At 43.4% G+C, this 21,845-nt stretch overlaps 1 protein-coding gene across 1 annotated transcript in view; it reads left to right on the top strand.

Annotated features, from left to right (window-relative positions):
- The window catches only part of SLC4A8 (solute carrier family 4 member 8), an 82,298-nt gene extending 74,441 nt beyond the window's left edge, over positions 1 to 7,857 (top strand). The window contains exons 24-25 of the mRNA XM_037845024.1: positions 1,658 to 1,753; positions 2,887 to 7,857. Of these exons, the coding sequence (XP_037700952.1) occupies positions 1,658 to 1,753; positions 2,887 to 2,899 (109 nt within the window). The 3' untranslated portion in view covers positions 2,900 to 7,857. The remainder of the gene's footprint in view (positions 1 to 1,657; positions 1,754 to 2,886) is intronic.
- Positions 7,858 to 21,845: the final 13,988 nt, after the last annotated feature.

Raw genomic sequence — 21,845 nt, 5'->3', positions numbered from 1 at the left:
TTATATAATCATTCTGGCTTTGTGGTGGAGTGGGGTTGGCGTCCCAAATACAGCTACTGGTTTAAAGAACCAAACTTTGATTCAGCTTCTCAGTCCTCCCCTGTGAAAGCACCTTTTCCTTTTCCTCTTGTGGTTTATGAGTGCCTGCTCTGTGCCACGCATCGTGCCAGGTGCTGGGACTCCAAGAGAACAGAGATAAGGGAACCAATGTTCTGAGTGCCTTGTCTGCCAGGACTGTACTGGGAGGCTTACTTATGTGATCTCATTTGATCTTTAAAACCACTCTCTAATGGAAGTCTTATTATCCACATTTGTACAGGTGAGGAAAACTGAGGCTTAGAGAGTTTTAGGTAATTTGCCCAAGGTCACAAGACCACTAAGTAGAAAGATTAAAACTCAAATCTTGGTCTTTCTATTCTCCAAAGCAATGCTTCTCCTGCCTTTTTCTGCCACCTTCCAAAGATGAATAGGATGTGGTCGGTGTTCCCAATAGTTCACAGCCTGGTGGGCATGAAAATCCCATGTTTGGGCTAGCCTTTGGGAATGAACAGAGACAGCCCATTCCAGCCAGATGTATGTCATCTATCATCCTGGGATCCAAGGGGAAACTACAGTGGAATTACAGAAGTTAATTCCTTACTTCTGCCAGTGGTTTTAGCCCCTTTCTCTACCAAACCTATTGTTCACCACAAATCACAGGTAGCTAAACTAATTTGTGGTTTTGCTCCTGCAACCCTGTTTCTGCTTTGGAAGAGATACACATGGGCTGAAAGAAGCCCGGAGGTTGAGAGGGGGCAGAAAAGGAAGAGCAATGGATCCGGGTCATCTATATCCTGGGTAATTTACTGCTGAATCATTGAACTGATAGTAGTTTATACTGAAGGGGAAATCAGGAGAGTCTCTTTTTTGGTTCTTAATAAACTTTCTGCACATTGTTATGGAAGAAGTCATAGGGTTTGAATTCTTTAGCAGCAAAGTAGGAACAACATTCCTTCTCTAGCAGGATGCTGTTCCCTCTGTTGGCCTTTTAGAAGGAGACAGTCTGGTTCATAGAAAACTTCGAACTACTCTGGTGGTCCGGGAGATCAAAGACCTGGATTCAAGGTCTCAGTTTTTCACTTACTGGTGTTTGACCTTATAGTCACTTTTCCCTGTGACCTTTGGTTTCTTCACCTTCAAAATGAGGATGTTAATTATCTCTGCCATCCCAGTTGTTAACATAATGTATTGTGAAAGTCCTTTGTAGACCACAAATGGAAAAGGTTTGGTTATGTAAAAGAGAAAATGAATGAAGAATGCTTAGCCTGTGCCTGGCACACAGAATGTGCTCAGTAAGTGGTAGCTCTTATTGGCATCACAACATCCCCAGGGGAGCCCTCAGGTGGAGTGCAGAATTGTGGGGGCAGGGCCAGCCAACACCTGGCACACTAGCCCAGCCCCCTACGCCACCTCAAGGCAGCCTTCCTCCTTTCTGTTCTGACCTCAGCAGCTGCAGAAGGAATAACCAGACTCCATCTGATCTCTAGTGCTCCCGAGAGCTGTTAGCTGAGCTCCCTCAAACTTAAGTCTTTCGCTTCTGGGAGTGGTGGTCATTAGAGTCTGAGATAGGTCTTTTATTTTTATGCCTGACACTTACTGTCCTAAACATTGATTTCAGATGTGACCCCTCTGAGATTAATATTTCTGATGAAATGCCTAAAACTACAGTCTGGAAAGCTCTCAGCATGAATTCTGGAAATACAAAGGAAAAGAGGTAGAGAGAACTTAATCACTGATTTTAATTCATTTCTAGCTTTCAAAAGTGGCAATCATGTTGAAGGTAAAATATTTTTTAGTTGTAGTAAAACTAGTTATCTAATAAATTGCACCTTCCAGGACTGTCCTGAGCCCCATAAGAGTGGCTATAACCCTAAGAGAAGTACAAAAGTTATCTAACTAGTTGAACAGACAGGCTGTTTTGAGCAGCCCAAAGTCAGGATGTCTAATTATTTGGGGATGTTAATTTGCTTTATCTATTAGTTCCCTGAATTATCTTCCTAGTCTGAAAATGCATTGGGCATCTCTCTGGTTACTATAAACAAACAATTTGGAAAATTGCTAAAATATTTGGATAGTGTTGATAGTATGGACACAGACTTTAATTTAACTGTGCCATAATGAAAATTATTGTCAAGTAAGAATTTTGAAATGTTAAATTGTAGCTGCTTATTTTGGAAACTAAAGTCTGTATATCATTTGCCAATAACATAGATCAATTTTAATTTCATTGATAATGAATATGTAGGGACTTGAGGCATGTTTGCCAGAACTGAGGAAGACTATGCATTCAAATTACTTATGATTTAATCCAAATACCATTTAAGTTTAAGTGATCTGAGAGCAAAATCTGAGGCCTTATTAAAGGCAACTTTAATTTTTTTTTTTTTTTGTAAGCAATAAGTTAGGAGTCAGACGACCAGGTCTCACTATTAATTCTGTGTATAACCTGGCAGGCCATTATTTCTGACACTCAGTTTACTCAGCTGTAAAACGGAAATAATAATAACTAACCTCTCATAAGGCTGTGCTAAGGAGAAACTGAAGTGTTTTGAAAAGCTGCAGCCACCAGTGGGCAGTAGTGGTGGTTTATTTCTTCATCGAATGGGTTAAAATAAATCTGTGCTCAATGTGAGTGAAATATAGAATCTTGTTTCCTTCAGAGGAAAATCCAGGCAGCTGTCGAAATGTATAACGCACATGATTATTTTTAGTTGAGAACTAGTCTACTTGTAAATGAACTTAAAATACAGCCAGATCCAAATTGTGGTGACATCTTCAAAGTATTGTGTTAAAAGCAGGAATGAATCATGTGTTCCCTTTTCGTCTAATTGTAACACTTTTATTCAGTCTCTTCAACTAAGATTCTTTGCTCGGATGGAAGATTTGGGCCATGAGGTGCCTCAGGGAAGTTCTGGTTACAGAGAAGATGGTGCGTCTCTCAGAGAAGAAGCAAGACCAAGTCTGGTCCTGTCCTTGATCATGTCAAAGCCATGCTGAAGCATTCAGTTATTCTTGGTGTGCACTGGAGGGCCTCCAGCTAGCCCCATACCAGCAGCCAGTCACCAGGTGAAAATGGAATCAAAAGACCACCTCCTTTTGGTACTTCTGTTCCTTTTCCTTGTCTTTCTCTTCAGAACTACCACCATTGAATACCCAGCTTCCCATTTTCAGACATTTTCTCTTGAACTCTCTGCTGGCCTACTGAGCCATATGGATCCATTCTGCCATTGAGGATTCCTTCAGTGGGGTCCCTGTTATCAAAAGAAGTGGGGAGTTAAGGGAACCGAGAGGAAAAGGAAGTTTCTCCAGTCCTCTTGGCATCTGCAGGCTCCAAGGCTGCCCTGGGCCTTGGTTTGATTGATTATCCTGGGGGAAGCTGGTTGACCCAGAGGCCATTAGAAGGGTCTCCTACTAGGAGGGTCAGCGATTTGGGCATGGTCAGCCCTTACCATTGCAGCCGGGAAGATGGCTCTGACTCAGATGCATCTTTATCATTTCCTAGCAGCAGCCTGCATAAGTCAGTGAGAACCTTAGAAAATGAAAGAGTGAAGAAGGACATTGTTCAGCTTAGGCAGGAAAAGGCTCAGGGGAAAATCAACAATAAAAGGGGATGTGTCTCTTCTCTTGGTTTTCATTGAGCATATAATAATGAGCTTCAGTTGCTACGGAAGAAATTAGTATAGACACCAGGAAGGACTTTATAGCCTAAGATTTGTCTAAGTGTCTGCTTTCTAGATATTTGGTAAAGGGCTGATAATAGTTGTTTGTGAGTAGAAAGGAGGATGAAGTGTTTTTATTGACCATTTTGTGGGAAGATTTGATGTCTTGCTGCTGTCCCTTGAGGACACATTCTGATTCCATTCCTGGAGAGATCCAAGTGCTTATGTAATGTCTCCTTAGCTGCCTTAGTAGTGAACCATCATCAACTCGATGGACCAAAACCAGCTTCAGCCATGTGGTTTCTTCATCATCATGGATTTCTGTTGGTTGACAAACATTCTGGCTCTCAGACATAAAAAGCCACACTAGGAAAAGAACTGTAAATGGTAAAATTAATTTTTGAATTTTGTTTAAATCTCTATTTATAGTTTTTATCTTCTATGTTACAATGAATGTCAAGGGTTTGGGCTCCAGTGTGTTTAGACCTTACCTTCCTTGTGCATTAATGTGACTAACAAGCACACTGGCACCCAGGGAATCCCATCATAGTAGTTTTCCATCCTGGAAAATCTTTGTACAGTGGGAAATTCCTGTGGTGTGTTTTCCTTTTGTAGTTGAAGAGCAATGTGCCTCGACCTCGCTGGCACCCTGCCTGTCTCTTATCCGTTGATCTGTTTCTAAATGATTCCTCCCTCCCCTCTCTTCTGGGTATGTCCTTTCTCATCTACCCTCACTAAAGACCCCTCTGGATCTGGGAAAAGGGGAAGTTTCCCTGGACCCCTACATTAGGACTTTTTAAAATGTCGTCAAGTTTAGATTTTTATGAATAGAAAAGGTTAACTGGAGATTTAGTTTTAAAAATTAATGTTGAATTTATTGAAGTTACAATCCCCCAAAAGAATGATTTCTTAAGCTGTTAAATTCAGAAAATAAATCTTATTATTCTATTCAGAAGTCTAGCAAATATTAGCACTTAATATCTTCAAGCTGTTTAAACTTCATTTATAAATTTAACTTGATTTCCTCTTTTGATGTCCTTAGATTGTCTGACTTAACTAAAGAAAACCTTTCAGAGTACTTAAACTCTTACAAAACTGATATGTTAAACTTACAAAAGATGGCAAAGTTCAAGTTCTCTTGATTGTTCTAATATTGTGTTTAAACTCGGTAAATTTTCAACTTAATTATTGAATTATACATTTTTAAATTATGTGATTAATCTAATATGGCAAATTTTCTTAAAATACCTAACATACTCATTTATTTTTAAGCTTAGCACAAAAATATTAATACTGTAGGCTTGATTTGATTAGATTTGCAAAATCTTTCCAGCGATAAAGATGTTACCCTTCAAATAATTTTTGAAATAATCCTTTCCTAGTGATTGTTGGGATGCACTTCTCAGCTTGGTGAGATTTCTTCATCAGATTTATTGGTTGGAGTCAGTGACAATGGTGGATCCTTGTCAGTGACAATGGCGGGACATATTGAATCCTACCCATAGTGGCGATATGTATGCCCTCCAAATGGGGTGGTCCTGCCTTCCAGTTACACATAACTAATTTTTCCTTCTATTTATGGAAGAGTTCAATCCCCACCCCATTGGGTACATCACTTTATTGAATTTTGTATTCCTTGGCTCTTAAAATGTGTTAATTTATTCTAGTTTACTCTAAGGACCTCTGATGTTGAAAGACTCCCACCTTTTAATTATTTAAAATTATTTTAATACAGTGATGATTTTCAAAATATTTAACAACTGGTACAAGATGGACACCAGCCACTCAGAATGGATACCTGCTGTAAGCAAGCAATGTGCATAGCTCTACTGGTGCCTATTGGCTGAATGTCAGGCTGTTTTCAAATGTTAAAATGATATCCTCTTGAATTTTGGGTACTGTTCCTAGTATATCTGGTTTATAGTCACAAGTCTGTTTTAAGGACAGTCTCAGCTTCCCTTCATATGGTGCAGACAGGATCAGGCATGTTTCTCTGAACTATATGGGCATTAAAATTGTTGCAAGCCAAAGCTTCACAATTTATCACTTTAGGATAAATATAATAATTGTACCGTTTACTTCCCTAACTTGTAAAAATTAAAAGGCAACCTGCTGATGTGAAAGCTTTTTTGCTGACTTTTCCCTATCCCTTTCTGGCCGCTTCCTTGAGCTTGCCTCCTTCTTCATCTTCTTTTCTTTGTTCTCTGGGAACATCTTCCCTTTCTTCTTCCATCTTGCCCCTCTCATCTTTTCCTGCTGCCTCACTGTAAGGAGGCTGGTGACTTCTTAACTTATTCCCCTAGCTTCGGCAAGGCTGTAAGGAATGCAACAGAGAAGAGCCTAATGCAGTGAAACCAGGTGACAAGATCACTCAGAAAAATGCCTCTCTGAAGGCAGTGATGTCTTGTGATACCTTTTATTCTCTAGGCTTCTTGAGAGCAGGAAACCTGTCTGTGTTAACTCTAAATTTTGGGTCCTTCCCAAGCTAGATCCTCCCAGGTAAACAGTCCTTTAGGAATTTTATCTACTTTGGAAGGCTATTCCAACCATTTTAGGCCACTAGATTTTTCTCAACCAATACCAGAATTGTTTCTGCTATATCTCGGTGGCAGGAACCATTCCCTACTTTTACTCTCTCCTCTTTCCCAATTCTTGCCAAACATTCAACCCTAGCCCTGGCTGCTTCCTTGTTCAGGTCTGTGGCTGGTGGCCATGGTGGCAGAGAGTCAAGCTAAGCAGTGTTTGGGGGTAGGAAATTGGGAGTGGAGGTGAAGCAGCAGCAGCGTGTGTATGTGTATGTACACATTAGTGTTTATCAACAAAGGAGAGTGTAACCACAAGATTTCATTGCTACTATTAAAAAGCCTTTATACACCTAGCAGTGGGTGACTGTAAAAACATGGTCATTCTCTCATCTGGGGGAGTTCCATTGCAGCTTTCTCCAGCAGAAGAGTTTGAGGGTGAACATAAGCAGATTAATATTTAAAAAGCAAATTTATAAATAGAAAAAGGAGTTTAAACATCACATTAAGGAGAAACTGACTTAGGGACAGGAGGCAAGGCAAATAGTTAGATGCTTTCTGTGCCTAGGTTTACTTGAGCCAGAGATACGGTCTGCTGCTTTTATGACAAGGGGAGATTTCAGGAATAGTTTGAGTGTTGGCAGGATAATGAATGCCCTGATAGGCTGGCGAGTAGAAGTAGGAAGTAATGTGTAGTGGAGTCTTGGTTCTAAGAGGGAAGAACTGGAGTTGCTAAGTGGGTTGGTTACTTCCTGGTCCATGACTTTTTGGGAAGGGTCTGGAGGGATGATGAAGACCAGCAGAAATATGCTGTGAAATAGTCAAATATGTTTGGTTGCATAAGACGCAGGCTGGCTCTTTGTTGCTGTGTATCTGGTATTTCAAACTTCTGACAGCAGAGTTTTCAGGAGATCTCATCTTTATCACATTCAGCTCCTATCCCCATCTTCTTATGCATAGAAAGTTGCCTTTGGGGTCAAGGAGTAGTGAACCATGTATTTCCAAAAGCCAGTGTGAATAGGTGCTCTTTCCCTTTGTCTGGGATGGGATTGGCTTTTAGATTAGTCATAAATATCTGATAAAGTCTGGTATATGCTCAGTCCCAGGCTTGATTGATGTCTCCAGCTATGACCACATTACCTTCAAGTCCTCTGGTTGGGGAAATCTGTAGTTTCTGGCTGATCAGAATAGGCAGTTCCTTGTTCTGCTTTATTTTCTACCCACTCAACTCTCCAGACTTCCCTCTAAGATGAGTCATTAATTCTCCTTGAATCTTCTCTGTTGATTTCAGTGTCCATGTTTTGAACTCTTCCAGTTCTCCTGAAACATAAAAGGCTTGGCCCCAGGGCCCCTGGATTTCCGGGGTTTTTTTTGTTTGTTTGTTTGTTTTTATCTTTGGCCTTCATTCGTTCTTTTTTATTTATTTATTTGTTTAATAAATTTTATTTTGAAATAAATTCAATCTTACAGGAACAGTTGCAAAAACAGTACAAATCCCATACATAGAACTCCATCATACCCCGACCCCCTTCCACTGATACCCCATCCATCACATTTAACATCCTGTCACACCATTTCTTTCTTTCCCTCCCTCTCTCCCTCCCTCCCTCCCTCCCTATCTATCATCCATCATCTATTGCTCTGTCTTCTGAACATATGAGAGCAAGCTGCACATATCTTTGAACAAACAATATAATTCACATATACTTTTCCCATGGACAAGAACATTCTTTTATGCAATCTCATTAAGCGCAGCTAAGAAGTTCAAGAAATTCAACATTGATATAAAGCTTATATTCTGTATTTCCTTTTTTTTTTTTTCCTTGTGTCCCATCTGTGTCCCTTTGAGCCTCCTCTCCTCCATTCTCAGATCCCACCAGGCTCATCCTTGACATTTAATTGTCATCTATTTAGACTGTCGTTTTTGTTTTTGTTTTTTTCAATTGTGGAAACATATATATAGCCTAAATCTTCCCATTCCACCCTCTCCCTAGCATTCCATTAGTGGGATTATGGATTTCCTTTCAACTAGTACCAGAAACACTAACCTGTTCATTCTCCCTGCTGCTTCATCAACTCTAAATTCCATCTTTTGCAAGAATGTCAGCACTGCTTCTTAGGACTATAAACAGTCCTCTCTGCCAGTAGGTTACTGCATTTTTCCCAGACTTCTCAGGTTTCCAAGCCACATCCTAGCAGACATTCAGGAACCTGCATTATATGTTCTCAGCCTCTTGACTTTCTTTTAGTTGTAGCTGTCGGGCCAAATGAGATACCATATAAGTCCCCAGCCCCACTTTTACCCTCCCAGCTTTTCAAGCACCCTTCACTCCTCTCCTTGGAGGAGAGATGATCTTGGTCAGTTGTCCTACAAGTCACTGCCATTTGAGGGGTGGTGAGCGTGGTGAGGATGTTGGACAGATCTGGGGCTTCTCAAAGGGGGGATTTTGTGGTTATTTTCTTTATTGAGGATTCTCAAGCCCTCAGGCTTATTATCCACATTTTAGTGTAAACAGAAAAAGACATTCCAAGGCAAATAGAAATTTTTTTTTTTCCCCACTAGATCTGTTCTTTATGATTCTTGGTGCCCTTGATCTCTTGCATTAATTATAGAGAATGGGCAGTTGGCTCAGTTAACATTTCTTCTCCAGAAAGGAGGATAATGTTCATAACCAAAAGAGGTGTGAGGTAACTATATCATTGCTTGACGTGTGAAAAGAGGAAGAGAGTGTTTCGTGAATCTTTTCAATAGGAAAATTCGGAAAGCGGAATGATTCATCCATAGGCACAATTCTTTTAGGAGATTCTGTGCTCTAAGAGAATGGAATGATTTCTGACCTTTCTGAAAAGAAAAAGGGATGCTATCCCATTTTCAGCATTGGAGAATATGGAACATTTTCTTTTAGCTGATGGCATTACTATTTCCTGAGAGAGAAAACCTACCCATGGCATGTTTCCAAGCCCAGCAGAAATCAGTTGAACCTGGGTGTCCCTTGGCAGGTTTGTGGTTGACTCCAACAGGCAGTTTTTCACACGTGGAGCAATGTTGGAAACACAAACACCAAACTGAATGCAAAATAACTCCTTCTGGAAAAGAGGCCAAAGCTCCCCCACCCCCCTGCTTCTTCCTGTATTCACCCCTCCAGGACGATAAACCTCCCTCTTGTTTGTCTGTGTCTGTCTGCCTGACTTATTAGATATGGCTGCCCTTCCAAGATAATGGTGTAGGTGGAGAGTAGAGCAACCGTCCCACAGAAGGGGCAACTTGAGGTGCTGGTACATTTCCCTTGTTTTCTATGTTCTTTCTAGTAGATCTCAAGTAGAGATAGAAGTATTTTTGTTTTAGAGATTCCAAAGTATATATTTTTAGTGTAAGAAATGTACTCTCTCCACACTTAATGGTGTAAATAGAATTGGGAACAAATGTATTATGATAATCCCATAGCAATCTATGGTAGGCACCTATTCATTTCCCTCACCACGAAGTCTCATGTCTGTGTCTGTAAACCAGGGCAGGTGATGGTGACACTACATCTCTTAGAACTCTGCCCACCCAGACCTTCATGTGCTTACCTCAACCAGTGAAAAATAAAGTCTGTGTAAACTGTTCACGTCTGCATTGTTCTTTATTTGAGACCAAATCAAGGGGTTGAGCAGTGGAACAATGGTCCCTTGACAATGCTGATCAATTTCAGAATTTGCATAGAAGATTTATGAAAATTGGTGAGAGAAAAGTGTGGTATCTGTTGAGAATGTCTTAAGAGGATCTGCACCTCCTTGGTGCATTTCCTGAAGAGTCCTTGGGGGCAGAGCCATGGAAAGGAGGCGATAAGGGCCATTTCTTTGGGGACCACTTAGACTTATGGGGGTGTGGGGACAGGACAGCATGAAAAGAAAGCTCATTCTGGAGATACAACCAGGCTGATGAAAGCAGCTGCTGATATTTAGGGACTCTCCACTGCCCAGAAATCTAGATTTTTAAATCTTTAAAAATTTTAAAATCCAGAGAATTTTGTTGAGGGGACACGCCATTTCTCTTTGTAAGGTAGTTTGGTTTAAAAGATGGGCAATGAAGCCAAATGGGCAGATATTAAAGAAAAGTTTTATTTGAGAGGAGCCTCAGGGCACCCCCGCCAGCAGAAAGGCTGCTTGGAGGGGAAAGCGTGAAGTCGGTGGTGGGATTCCTTTTTTATAGGGCATTTTGCCAGTCATGAGGTTCCATGGTGTAAGGTATGTGAACTTTGGCCAACAGGGGGTTACACATAGTTTATCTTGTAACTTTGGCAATGCCTGGTTCGTGCATTTGAACAGGAGAGGTGAAGGGGGGAATACATTAGTGAGGGAAAGTGGGGGGGCATGATGGGCGAGAACAAAGAAAATGGCGTGAAAATGGGGAAAGGGAGGGGGCAGCAAGCTGAGGCATGGTCTGATCTGCAGCCTGGTTCTGCAAAACAGGAAAATGGGGGAAGGGCCCAGGGCCCAGACCTAACACTCTGCCTCTCAAATCCCATTGCGGTGGGTTGGAGAGTAGGGAAAGAGGGAAGCAATGGCGGAAGAGTAGAGAGACCAGGGAGGAGGTGAAAGGCAAGGGTGAGGGGAGAGTCAATCGGCAAAGCTTATTGAGCGACTTTAGACAGACATCAATTGAAAGCATTCTGAACACTATAGCACAGTGTAAATATTAAGTGAGCCAGTGTGAGCTGGGCCTGCAATCTGTACAGAACTCATTAGCCCTGAGATCTTTTGCTCTCTTTTGGCTATTTAAGTACCCCAACAGCATACACATTATGTCACTTTGTCTCACAGAAAGACAGGCTCAAATTGCATTGAGTAGTGAATAGTATGGAGGGGCTACTCTTGCAGGGAGCATTTATCATCTCACATCCAGAAGACTTACCTCAAGGTTGTTGAGAAGTCAATTAATTGATACATGAAAAGTGCTTAGAACAGTGCCTGGCACATAGTAAGTACATAATAAGAAATCTGGAGCTAGGTAGATCCTGGGTTGATTAATTCAGCAGCACTCACATCAGAGCTCTAGTCAGCTTCTCCACAATTCTCTTGGTTTTCCCCTCTTAGTCACAAGATGGCTCCTGAAGCTCCAGGTATCACAGCCACCTGCATCCAACTTCCAAACACAGGGAAAGGGCATTTCTCCAGCTCCTCTCTTTCAAAAGGGAAAAACCTTTCCCAGAAGATCCCGCATGTCATCAGTCAGAAGTGGATCACATACCCATCGCAGAGATGGGTAAAGGGGGATAAGATCACCATGTCTGGCTTGGATCAATTAGACTTCATCCTCAGGGTTGGGCCCACCATCTTTGACCATATTGCTGTCCAATACCTGAACAAAATCAGGATTCTCTTATCGAGGAAGAAGGTCGAAGTTCTACTGATTAAATATACAAAAATGTCTGCCGAAGAACCCAAGAGAAGCTGAACCATGGGTTTTCCTGCAGAGCAGGAGAATCTGAACCATGGGCCTCTGGTAGAGCAGGAGCCGGGCTGCAGAGAGACGGGACCCTCAGTGGCAGGAACTTCGGGAGGCCAAGAAGCATCCCAGAAGGCCACCGTTTCTCCACCCTCGCTTTACCTTAGATTTACTCAAGGAGATTTTTAACCTGCCAATCCTGGATCACACTCTACACCAATTAAATAGAATCTCTGGGGGGTAGGCCCAAGCATCAGTATTTGCTAAATGCTCCCCAGTGATTCTTATGTGCAGACAGGGTAAACATCAACTGCTAGAATGCTTCACCTTTGCCTTGACTCAGATTTTTTTGGTCTGCTTCACTTCCAACCAGCTTATTCTTACTCTCCACTCTATAAATGTTCTTTTCTACATTATAGCTTTTCTGCAATGTCATTTTCTCTTTGCCTAACCTATCACAGCCTTAACCACCTCCAGATTCTTTCAGCTTCAACCCCCATTGCTCACAGCTTCATTTTCTCTGAATTTCCAAAATCAGATTCCCAAGATTGGGAATATGATTGGCCCCTGCTCATCATTTCTTAACAGGTCACATTGTAGGTTGCTGACCAGTCATTGGGTCTACAGCTACCCCTGGGCCAACTGGGGGAGGGGATGTGTCAAGTAGTAAAAGATAATGGCAGGTGAGGGGAGTTTCTTCAGCAGGGACTGTCCCTCGTCAGCTTCCCTTAGAGGGAGACGGGGCCAGGAAGATGTGTGTCTAGTTATCTTAGTGATGCTCTAAGGCCATTCCCCAGGTTGCAGACCTGGCCACCTTTTTCCTTTTGGTTTTGTCTAACACACAGGCACAAGAAAAATGTGTACGTTGTTGTACTGTTGCCTACTTCAACTGCTGCCCGGAAGATCCCCACAATCTCGCTTGTCCAGTAGATACCAGGGCTGAAGAATTGAGGGAAGTACAGTGCTTCCCCGTCAGGAGGATGAGTGGGTGTGGTTGAGATTCTTACCAAGAGGCAGTGCACATAACAGGTAAATGTGTGGATTCTGGAACCAGCCTCCTTGAGTTCAATTCCAGCTCTGATCCACAGCTGCGTGACCTTGGGCAAGTAGCTTAAGTTAATTCTGCTTCAGTTTCTTTATCTGCAAAATGGGGGTGATGATACCACCTTCCTCATAGGGTCAATGTGGGAGACCAAATGAGCAAACAAGCATGGTATGTACTCTAAAAGAGAAAGCCACCACCACCATAGGTCACCACCAGGTGTGCCCAGTGGTCTCAGTCTGGGAATGGTTGGCTCAGGAAGACTGGCGGTTTGGGAAGCCTGGGCCCAGGAGCTGCCTTCAAGGGAAGCTGTTCCCCCTGAACAAAATCCATTGTTCAGAAATTGAGAAGCATCTGTACTCATTAAACATTTGGAAGCCATCAGAAAACAATAGATCAAAGAAGTAGAAGCAGAGAAGGGTCACTGACCCCTTTGTTCATGAACCCCTTCTCCTGCTTCCATTTTCCCTCAGTCTCTGCCACAGGGAGTGTAATTGCCTCCTTTCACCCCTTGCAGTTTTCTAGAAACTTTCTAGCCCTGTGTGATTCTAGCACTAACGTTCAGTCATAAGGACCTCCATATCCTCTTATCTTTGAACAATTCTATCACTACTATCATCATCATCAAAGGCCTTTCTTGGATATTTCATAACCTACCACGGAGGCACCTCACCAGGAGAACCACTGACTGTAATGTTGTGTGTATGATGTGCCTGGCACTGTTAAGCACATCACAAAGGCATTAGCTAACCCTCACACACAGACGAGAGACACTAAAGTTCAAAAAGATTAAGTAAATTACTTATGGTCACGGCTGGTCAGTTGGCAGAGCCAAGAATGAACCCACATTTGTTGGTCTGGATTCTGTGCTTTTAACCTCCATGCTCTACTGATTGTGTGAGGTGCCCAACTATGGGGTCTGCATCTAAAGCATACGCTTTGATATATATGAATAAGTAAAGGGGCATAGCGAAAAATAAAAGCATGAGAGAAATGTAAAATCAGAGAATGTACCAGTTACATTACTCATAAAAAGCATGCAAAGTTGAGACAATGAAAAAGAAAGCAAAAGAATTCAGTGTTCCAGAAAGAGTTCCTAGGATATGGCAAGGTATGCAACATTAAAAAAAAAAAAAAAAAAAAAGAATGCCCAAGAAAGAGAAGTGGCCACTGCTCCCGAGCAATCCTGAAAAAGATTTTTCAGGAAGAACTTTAGGACTCATTAACGTGAGAGGAAAACAACTTGAGCACTGATCAAATATTTTGGGAACCTGAGTAAATAATTGTGGTTAAATCATTACATCATAATCCATTGCATCTCTCTCCCTACCATCAGCTCAGGGAAACTCTGGTTTCACTCTACTTGACAGTGGTAAGACCCCACCTAGAGCACTATGAGGCTGCTGGAAAAACAGAGAAACCCCAAGGATGCCCTTAGAAGGAACTGTTGAAGAAAATGGGGAAGAAACTCAGAGCGTATAGGCAGCTGCATGATCTCATCATTGCCCTCATTACGTTTTGAGTGCCTACCTGTGAGGGGTATGGGGGATGAGTTCTCAGAGGACCTACAATTGAACTCATATTAAAAAATAGGACAGCATATGCAAAGCACAAGTGGTGAGGGCTGTGGGTTCTGTGGGATGTAGGAGGGGATATTTTCAGAGCCTCAGGTAGTCAGGGAGGCCTCCAAAGAGGAGACTGGATTGGAGGAGGAAAATAAAAGGGAACAGGCCAGGTCCAAGAGCCAGGAGTGCTGGCGGTATGTTCTGGGGACAGTGAATTGTTTGGTTTGCTGGCAGTTAAGGTTTTGTGCAAGGAAGTGATTGTAGGTAAAATTGGAGACAGAGGAAAGAAGACATTAAACACTGGCCCAAGGACTTTGTTCTATAGGCCCAAGGTAAAGGGCAGCTGTATGCTCATGGATGTTTTGGAAAAATTCTTCTTGTGGCAGTGAGAAAGAAGAAGTAGAAGAGGGAAAAACTGGGTGTGGCTGAGTGGGCCAAAGCACAAGGTGGGACGAGGCTGTGGAGCAGGGCTGGGGCAGTGGTGATGGACAGGAAGGGGAAGGTGAGGGAGACCTATTGAAGGAAAAACTACCTGGATGTGGGCATAACACGGGTGGAGTAGAAAATGACCTCAGTGTCTCAAGCCTGAGAGACAAGCTATCCTGCAAAACCAAGAGTGAACTTGTTTGACAGAGCTCCAGAGGGCATAACCAGGACTGACTTCTCTTCTAGGGAGGCACATTTGGGTTCAATATTAGGAACTTCTAGCCAAAGCCGTCCAAGGATGGAGGAAGCTACCCCAGGATCCAGTGGATGCCCAGCGCTGGAAACACTCAGGCAGGCATTGGGTGGCTGCCTGCATGAAACAGCAGGTGTGGGAGGATGGACTTGAGGGTCCACAAGGTCTTCCCGGCTCTGAGAGCCCGTGACTCCCTGACAGTGATAGGGATAGGGAGGGTGCTGCAGACAGACAACATCTCCTGGGAGGAGGACAGGAGTGGGGAGGGTGATGACGAAGGAGTGGGTGGGGAACAGATGTCTGAGTCTAGTGGAAGGAGCATATGGGTGCGGGGAAGAACGAGTGAGAGGGATGAGGTTGTCTGCGTCTGAGGCGGAGCAGGCAGACGAGGACCTCAGCTTACTGAACCTTCACTGCTCTGGGGCTGGGTCTTCTGGGACCTTGCTTCCCAAGTTACGTGGGTCTAGGTTAAAAAAAAATAGCATTGAATAAAAACACCGCAGGGTATTTTCTGACTATCCTCCCACCTGCTATTGGAGGGTCTTCAGCCTTCCTTAAAAGTCCCCAGGGGTGACTCATGTCTGCTCATGAACATGGTGACCTCATGACAATCTCTCCATCCCAGGCTCAAGTCACAGCTCTCTGTGCCATGCCCACTGCTGCCTGCCAAGCAAGCCTGCTGCTGCCGCCACCAACACCCGCTACAGACAGGCCATGCCAATCCACTCTTTACTGGGCCCTCACCCCCGTACACTGATGACCTCAGCTCACCGGGCCTCCAGTGCAGCAACACCAAGCTGCTCACCCTGATCCAGGAGGGAGGAGCCTTTTCTCCCAGTGCTGAGGCACCCTTTGCCAGTGGAGTTCCTACACTAAGTTGCCTCAGTTCCTCCAGTGGGCAAAAGAGACAGAGTTCGTGACAAGCTGGAAATTGCCTGAAAGGCCCAGGGTCCACAAAAAAGGGGACTGTTCACGTTGCTCACTACCCTAATCTAATCAGCTGTGACCAATGTCAGGGTCATGTTGGCAGTAGAGACTATGAGTGGGGTTGCTCCTAGAAGAGGTGTGGGGTGGGTAGGACCAGCCATGAGGGCATCTCAGGTATAAAAAGGTGCCATATTTTGAGGGCTCACTGTGTGCCAAACACTGGGCTAAGTGCTTCAAATGTATGATTCTTTTAATTCTCACAACAACTCTTTGAGTTAGTCTTTATTACTCCTTTTTAACAGGTGAGGAAACTGGGATTAAGAAAACTTAAGTAATTTGCGAGATGATGTACAGCCAATAGGAGACAGAGTTAGTATTGAAACCAGGTCTTGCTGCTCAAAAACATGCCATTGTTCTGAGCACACTGGTTCGAATGGTCCAGTTTCTAGGCCTAAATGACCCATCTGAGGGCTGAGTAATTTGGTTTGGTGGTATCTGGACTGACTTGTTTACTGAGTCCAAAAATGATGAGAGAAGATTTCACTCTGCTCCAGGCACTGCCAGAGGTACTTAGGACACGGTGGTGAACACGCTCACGGAGCTTCTGGTCTGGAAGGGGGTGGCTTCAAGGAGTACATTACACTGGGACAAGCGGGGAGAGGCTGAGCTCACCAACAGAACAGGTGGTTAAGAGAACCTTCATAAGGGACCCTCAGCCTCACAGTTGTCACAGGGCCCTGGTAGAGGGGAAGTCAGGAGAGGGGGCTCTGGTCCTGACTCAGCTCCTCACCGGCTTCAGGTTCCTTCTCTGAGCTTCAGTTTCCTCATCAGTATAGATGAGGGAGCACCTTAAATGGTGGTCTCTAAGCTGCCTTTCAATTTTGATGTTCTTCTCTGAGTCTGTAATGAAGGCAGGGATTGCTTGGCAGGATTAACTCTCGGCTTTTCGTCATGTTGAGCCAAGAGCAGAGGAATCGCAGTGAGGCTGGAGGTACCTATCTAAGGCACGTGTTTCGGGGAATTGCAGACCTTGAGGGTCTAGGCAAGTTGGAGTCCAGAGGCCAGCAGGTGGGAGAGCTAGAGGCAGCAGCCCCGGTGGGAATAAGCCCCTCCCAGGACTCAGAGCCTCAGGGACCCTGTTGGGGGCAGCCTGAGCACATGTGTCTACGTGGTCCCCTGGCCCTGGAATGCTGACCTTGATAAAAGTCCAAGGTGAGAGGTTTGTGGCCTCTGATCTGCCTGGAGAAGGGAGCACAGGTCCATTTATCTCACTACTGCATTGCCGCCTCAGCTTTGCATGGCCTTTAATGAATTATTGGAAAAATCTAACCAGAAGAAACCGGCATTATGTTACTGCAGCGATAGTCCCTTCCCCAGACGACACTGTGACTTTGCAGATCGAATCTCGGGAACTGGACTCTTCACTGCATTGGCAATATCCCAACCAGGAAGGGTGAAAATGAACACCCAGAGAGGAAGGAGGAACCTGTCTAGGCCCCCAGATGAGACTTCCCCTCGTCTACATTACAAATACTGCACCAGGGTTATTTCGCTAGCATCTTGGGGAGGCAATGGGCGATAAAGTCGTCCACATGCATCTGAGGTCCTGTCCTTCTCACCTGCTACTTCTCTAACACAGCCCCCTCTTCTTCCCTTCTTCAACCCTCATTCTTCCCACATGTTCCTCCTCTTCCATCTCTCTTCTTGCACAGGATGAACACACCAAGATGTGTCATATCTCAGAGAACCCTGTGGGGCCTCATTATCCTCTTTAACCCAGCTCCAAGGCTCACCTGGTTACCTGCTGTGGTAGGTTGACTCATGTACCCCAGCAAAGGTATGTTCTTAATCTTGATCCATGTGTGCAGGTATGATTTATCTGTAATTAGGACCTTTTGAAGATGCTATTCCTAGTTAAGGTGTAGCCAACTGAATTAGGGTGGGTCTTAATCTGTAGTACCGAAAATCTGATAAAGAGAAGGCACAGGGAGGAGCCAGAAGCCGGAAGTCAGTAGAAATCAGAAGAGCAGACACAAGGAGAAAGAGATTGACACGTAACAGGAGGCAGAGATGGAACCAAGGAACCCCAAGGATAGTGGCAAGCCAGTGCCAGAACCCTACAGATTTTGGGAAGAAGGCCCAGCCTTGCTGATGCTTTGATTTTGGACATCTGGCCTTTGACACCACAAGCCAATAAATTCCTGTTGTTAAGCCAACCCATTGTGTGGTATTTGTCATAGCAGCTCTGGCAAAACAAGACACCAGCTCACATCAGCCAACCCCACCCACCCAGCCACCCATACATACACCGGGCTTGCCCAGCAAGGCCCTCTCCTGTCTCTAGCTCCTCTCCCTTCTACCCACTACTCTAAGCCACACCAAATAATTAGAATTGGATGAGGTACATGGATGCTGTTGGTCTATACATAATTTCAAATACAATATACTTTTTGTGGAGCCCCACATATTGAGTACAATTATTCCTATTTTACAGATGAAGAAGCTGAGGCTCAGAGATGTTAAGTAATTTTCCAAGATTACACAGCTATAAGTGGCAGGTCTGATTCCAAAGCCCTTTTCTTTTCTCACTGCATTAATTTACCTCCCAGAGCCTCCAGAGGAAGCTTTCTTAAGCTTTTTAAACCCATGCCCCACCAGCCAACAAGATTTTGTCTAGCTTTAATTTCTGTATCTTACATTAGGAAAACAATAGGCAAAAAAATTTTCATTATCTAAATATAAAATTTTTTCATGGTATTAAATATGTTTTTCCTACTATCTATTCCACCCTCTCCGACCCGCCCCCACCCCCTAGAGATTCTGCTGTGCACATTTATAGGAGAAGATTGGTGCCACCCCCACCCCAGCTCCCGAGGACTATGAGCTGCCTTAGAGTGGTGTGATTTCATGTGGGGAGCCGCCAACATTCCCCTGTACTTGGTTGGAAGAGCAATCCACAAAGAAAGGTCTCAGCCTGTGCCGTAGGCAGGGAAGCACAAGGACTTCCGAGCTGGAACCTGGTCAGAGCACCACAGAAGAGACCTTCCAGGGATCTGCCGCTGGGCCACGGGAGCCTGTCCTTCCTCTTGGCTTTGCTTGGGTCATCTGGGTCAGGAAGCACTGAGTCCCCCAGAAAGCAGTTCCTCTCCCATTCCACTGTGGCCGGAACTGGAGAGGAGCCGCAGGGCCTGGTTTCTTTCTTCATAGCAGCCCTTCCACATACAGCATTGTATTTGATTTTGTCTGCTGTACCTTGCTGCCTCCTACCTAGGTTCACACATTTCCTTTCAAAATGGACATTTACTTGGCAGTTTGTTTCCTGGGTCATGTTTTTAAAAAGCCTCATAAAAGTAAATTATAGAAGTGTGCTTCCAATATGTTAGTGACTAGTCACTTATGACTATTTAAATATAAGTGAACTAAAATTTTTTTTTTAGTTCTGTTCCTCACCAGCCACATTTCAAATGCTCCATAAACCATGTGTGGTTAACGACTAGCATATTGGACAGGGCAAAATAGAACATTTCCATCGTTGCAGAAAGTTCTGTCTGACAGCACTGTTACCAAATATCTGGAAGGTACAGAAAATAAGAGTTATGTAGAATTATAAATGTATTAGTTTTCTGCTGCTGTGTAACAAATTACTACAACCTTAGTGGCTTAAAGCAACAGCCACTTACTATCTCAGTTTCCATGGATCAGGAGTCCAGGCCTGGAATAGCTTGGTCCTCTTCTCCTGCTCTCACAAGGCTGCAATCAAGGTGTTGCCTCAGGCCACGGTTTCATCCGAAGCTCCAGGTCCTCTTCCAAGCTCATCCAGGTTGTTGGCAGAGTTTGGGTCCTTGTGGCTATAGACCGAGGCCCTCAGCACCTAGAAGCTGTCCCTTTCCATAGACAATTCAAGTCATGGCTGTTTGCTTCCTCAAGGCTGGCAGGAGAGCCACTCTCACCTCTAAACCCTCTTCTAAAGGGCTCACCTGATTAGGTCAGGCCCACCCAGGATAATCTCAGATGTAATTAATTGCCCTTGACTACATCTGTAAAATCCCTTCACCTTTGCCATATAATGCAACATACAAGGGAGTGGCATCTCACCAATTTTGCCATTTTCAGTGGTTAGAAGCAAGTTACAGGTCCTGTCCACATTCAAGGGGAGGGTCTTATACCAAAACCCAGGTCCCAGGGGGCAGGAATCACAAGGGCCTTCTTAGAATTCTGCCTACCACAGTGAAGTATAAAAGTATGAAAAGAAGAGAAATAATATAAACCCATAATTCTACTGTCAAAAGGAAACATTATTAACATTTTGGCATATTTCCTTCCATTTTTCCGAGCCTATTCCTTTTTTACATGATTACAATCACACTGTAAATACAATTTGAATATGGATTTGTTTTGGGCTACTATCTTGCCACGAAAAAGTCATTGCAACCTACTTTGCAGACTTGGAAAAGCTAGTTATCAAATATATTTGGAAAGGGAAGTTGCCTCGAATTGCTAAAGACACTCTCAAAAAGAAAAACCAAGTGGGAGGACTTATACTCCCTGACTTTGAAGCTTATTATAAAGCCACAGTTGTCAAAACAGCATGGTACTGGCACAAAGATAGACATATAGATCAATGGAATCGAATTGAGAATTCAGAGATAGACCCCCAGATCTATGGCCAACTGATCTTTGGTAAGGCCCCCAAAGTCACTGAACTGGGTCATAATGGTCTTTCCAACAAATGGGGCTGGGAGACTTGGATATCCATATCCAAAAGAATGAAAGAGGACCCCTACCTCACCCCCTACACAAAAATTAACTCAAAATGGACCAAAGGTCTCAATATAATAGAAAGTACCATAAAACTCCTAGAAGATAATGTAGGAAAACATCTTCAATACCTTGTATTAGGCGGCCACTTCCTAGACTTTACACCCAAAGCACAAGCAACAGAAGAAAAAATAGATAAATGGGAACTCCTCAAGCTTAGAAGTTTCTGTACCTCAAAGGAATTTGTCAAAAAGGTGAAGAGGCAGCTAACTCAATGGGAAAAAAATTTTTGGAAACCATGTATCTGACAAAAGACTGATATCTTGCATATATAAAGAAATCCTACAACTCAATGATGACAGTACAGACAGCCCAATTATAAAATGGGCAAAAGATATGAAAAGACAGTTCTCTGAAGAGGAAATACAAATGGCCAAGAAACACATGAAAAAATGTTCAGCTTCACTAGCTATTAGAGAGATGCAAATTAAGACCACAGTGAGATACCATCTCACACCAATTAGAATGGCTGCCATTAAACAAGCAGGAAACTACAAATGCTGGAGGGGATGTGCAGAAATTGGAACTCTTATTCATTGTTGGTGGGACTGTATAATGGTTCAGCCACTCTGGAAGTCAGTCTGGCAGTTCCTTAGAAAACTAGATATAGAGATACCCTTCGATCCAGCAATTGCACTTCTCAGTATATACCCGGAAGATCGGAAAGCAGTGACACGAACAGATATCTGCACGCCAATGTTCATAGCAGCATTATTCACAATTGCCAAGAGATGGAAACAACCCAAATGTCCTTCAACAGATGAGTGGATAAATCAAATGTGGTATATACACACGATGGATTACTACACGGCAGTAAGAAGAACGATGTCGTGAAACATATGACAACATGGATGAACCTTGAAGACATAATGCTGAGCAAAATAAGCCAGGCACAAAAAGACAAATATTATATGCTACCACTAATGTGAACTTTGAAAAATGTAAAACAAATGGTTTATATTGTAGAATGTAGGGGAACTAGCAATAGAGAGCAATTAAGGAAGTGGGAACAATAATCCAAGAAGAACAGATAAGCTATCATGGGAAATTTAATGTTTTGGGAATGCCCAGTAATGACTATGGTCTGTTAATTTCTGATGGGTATAGTAGGACCAAGTTCACAGAAATGTTGCTATATTAGGTTACTTTCTTGGTGTAGAGTA

Source organism: Choloepus didactylus, chromosome 8 (genome assembly GCF_015220235.1).
Source record: "Choloepus didactylus isolate mChoDid1 chromosome 8, mChoDid1.pri, whole genome shotgun sequence".
In the NCBI taxonomy this organism is placed as follows: Eukaryota; Metazoa; Chordata; class Mammalia; order Pilosa; family Megalonychidae; genus Choloepus; species Choloepus didactylus.
The sequence above is the reverse complement of the archived record's forward strand: the minus strand, read 5'-3'. Positions and strand labels throughout refer to the sequence as shown.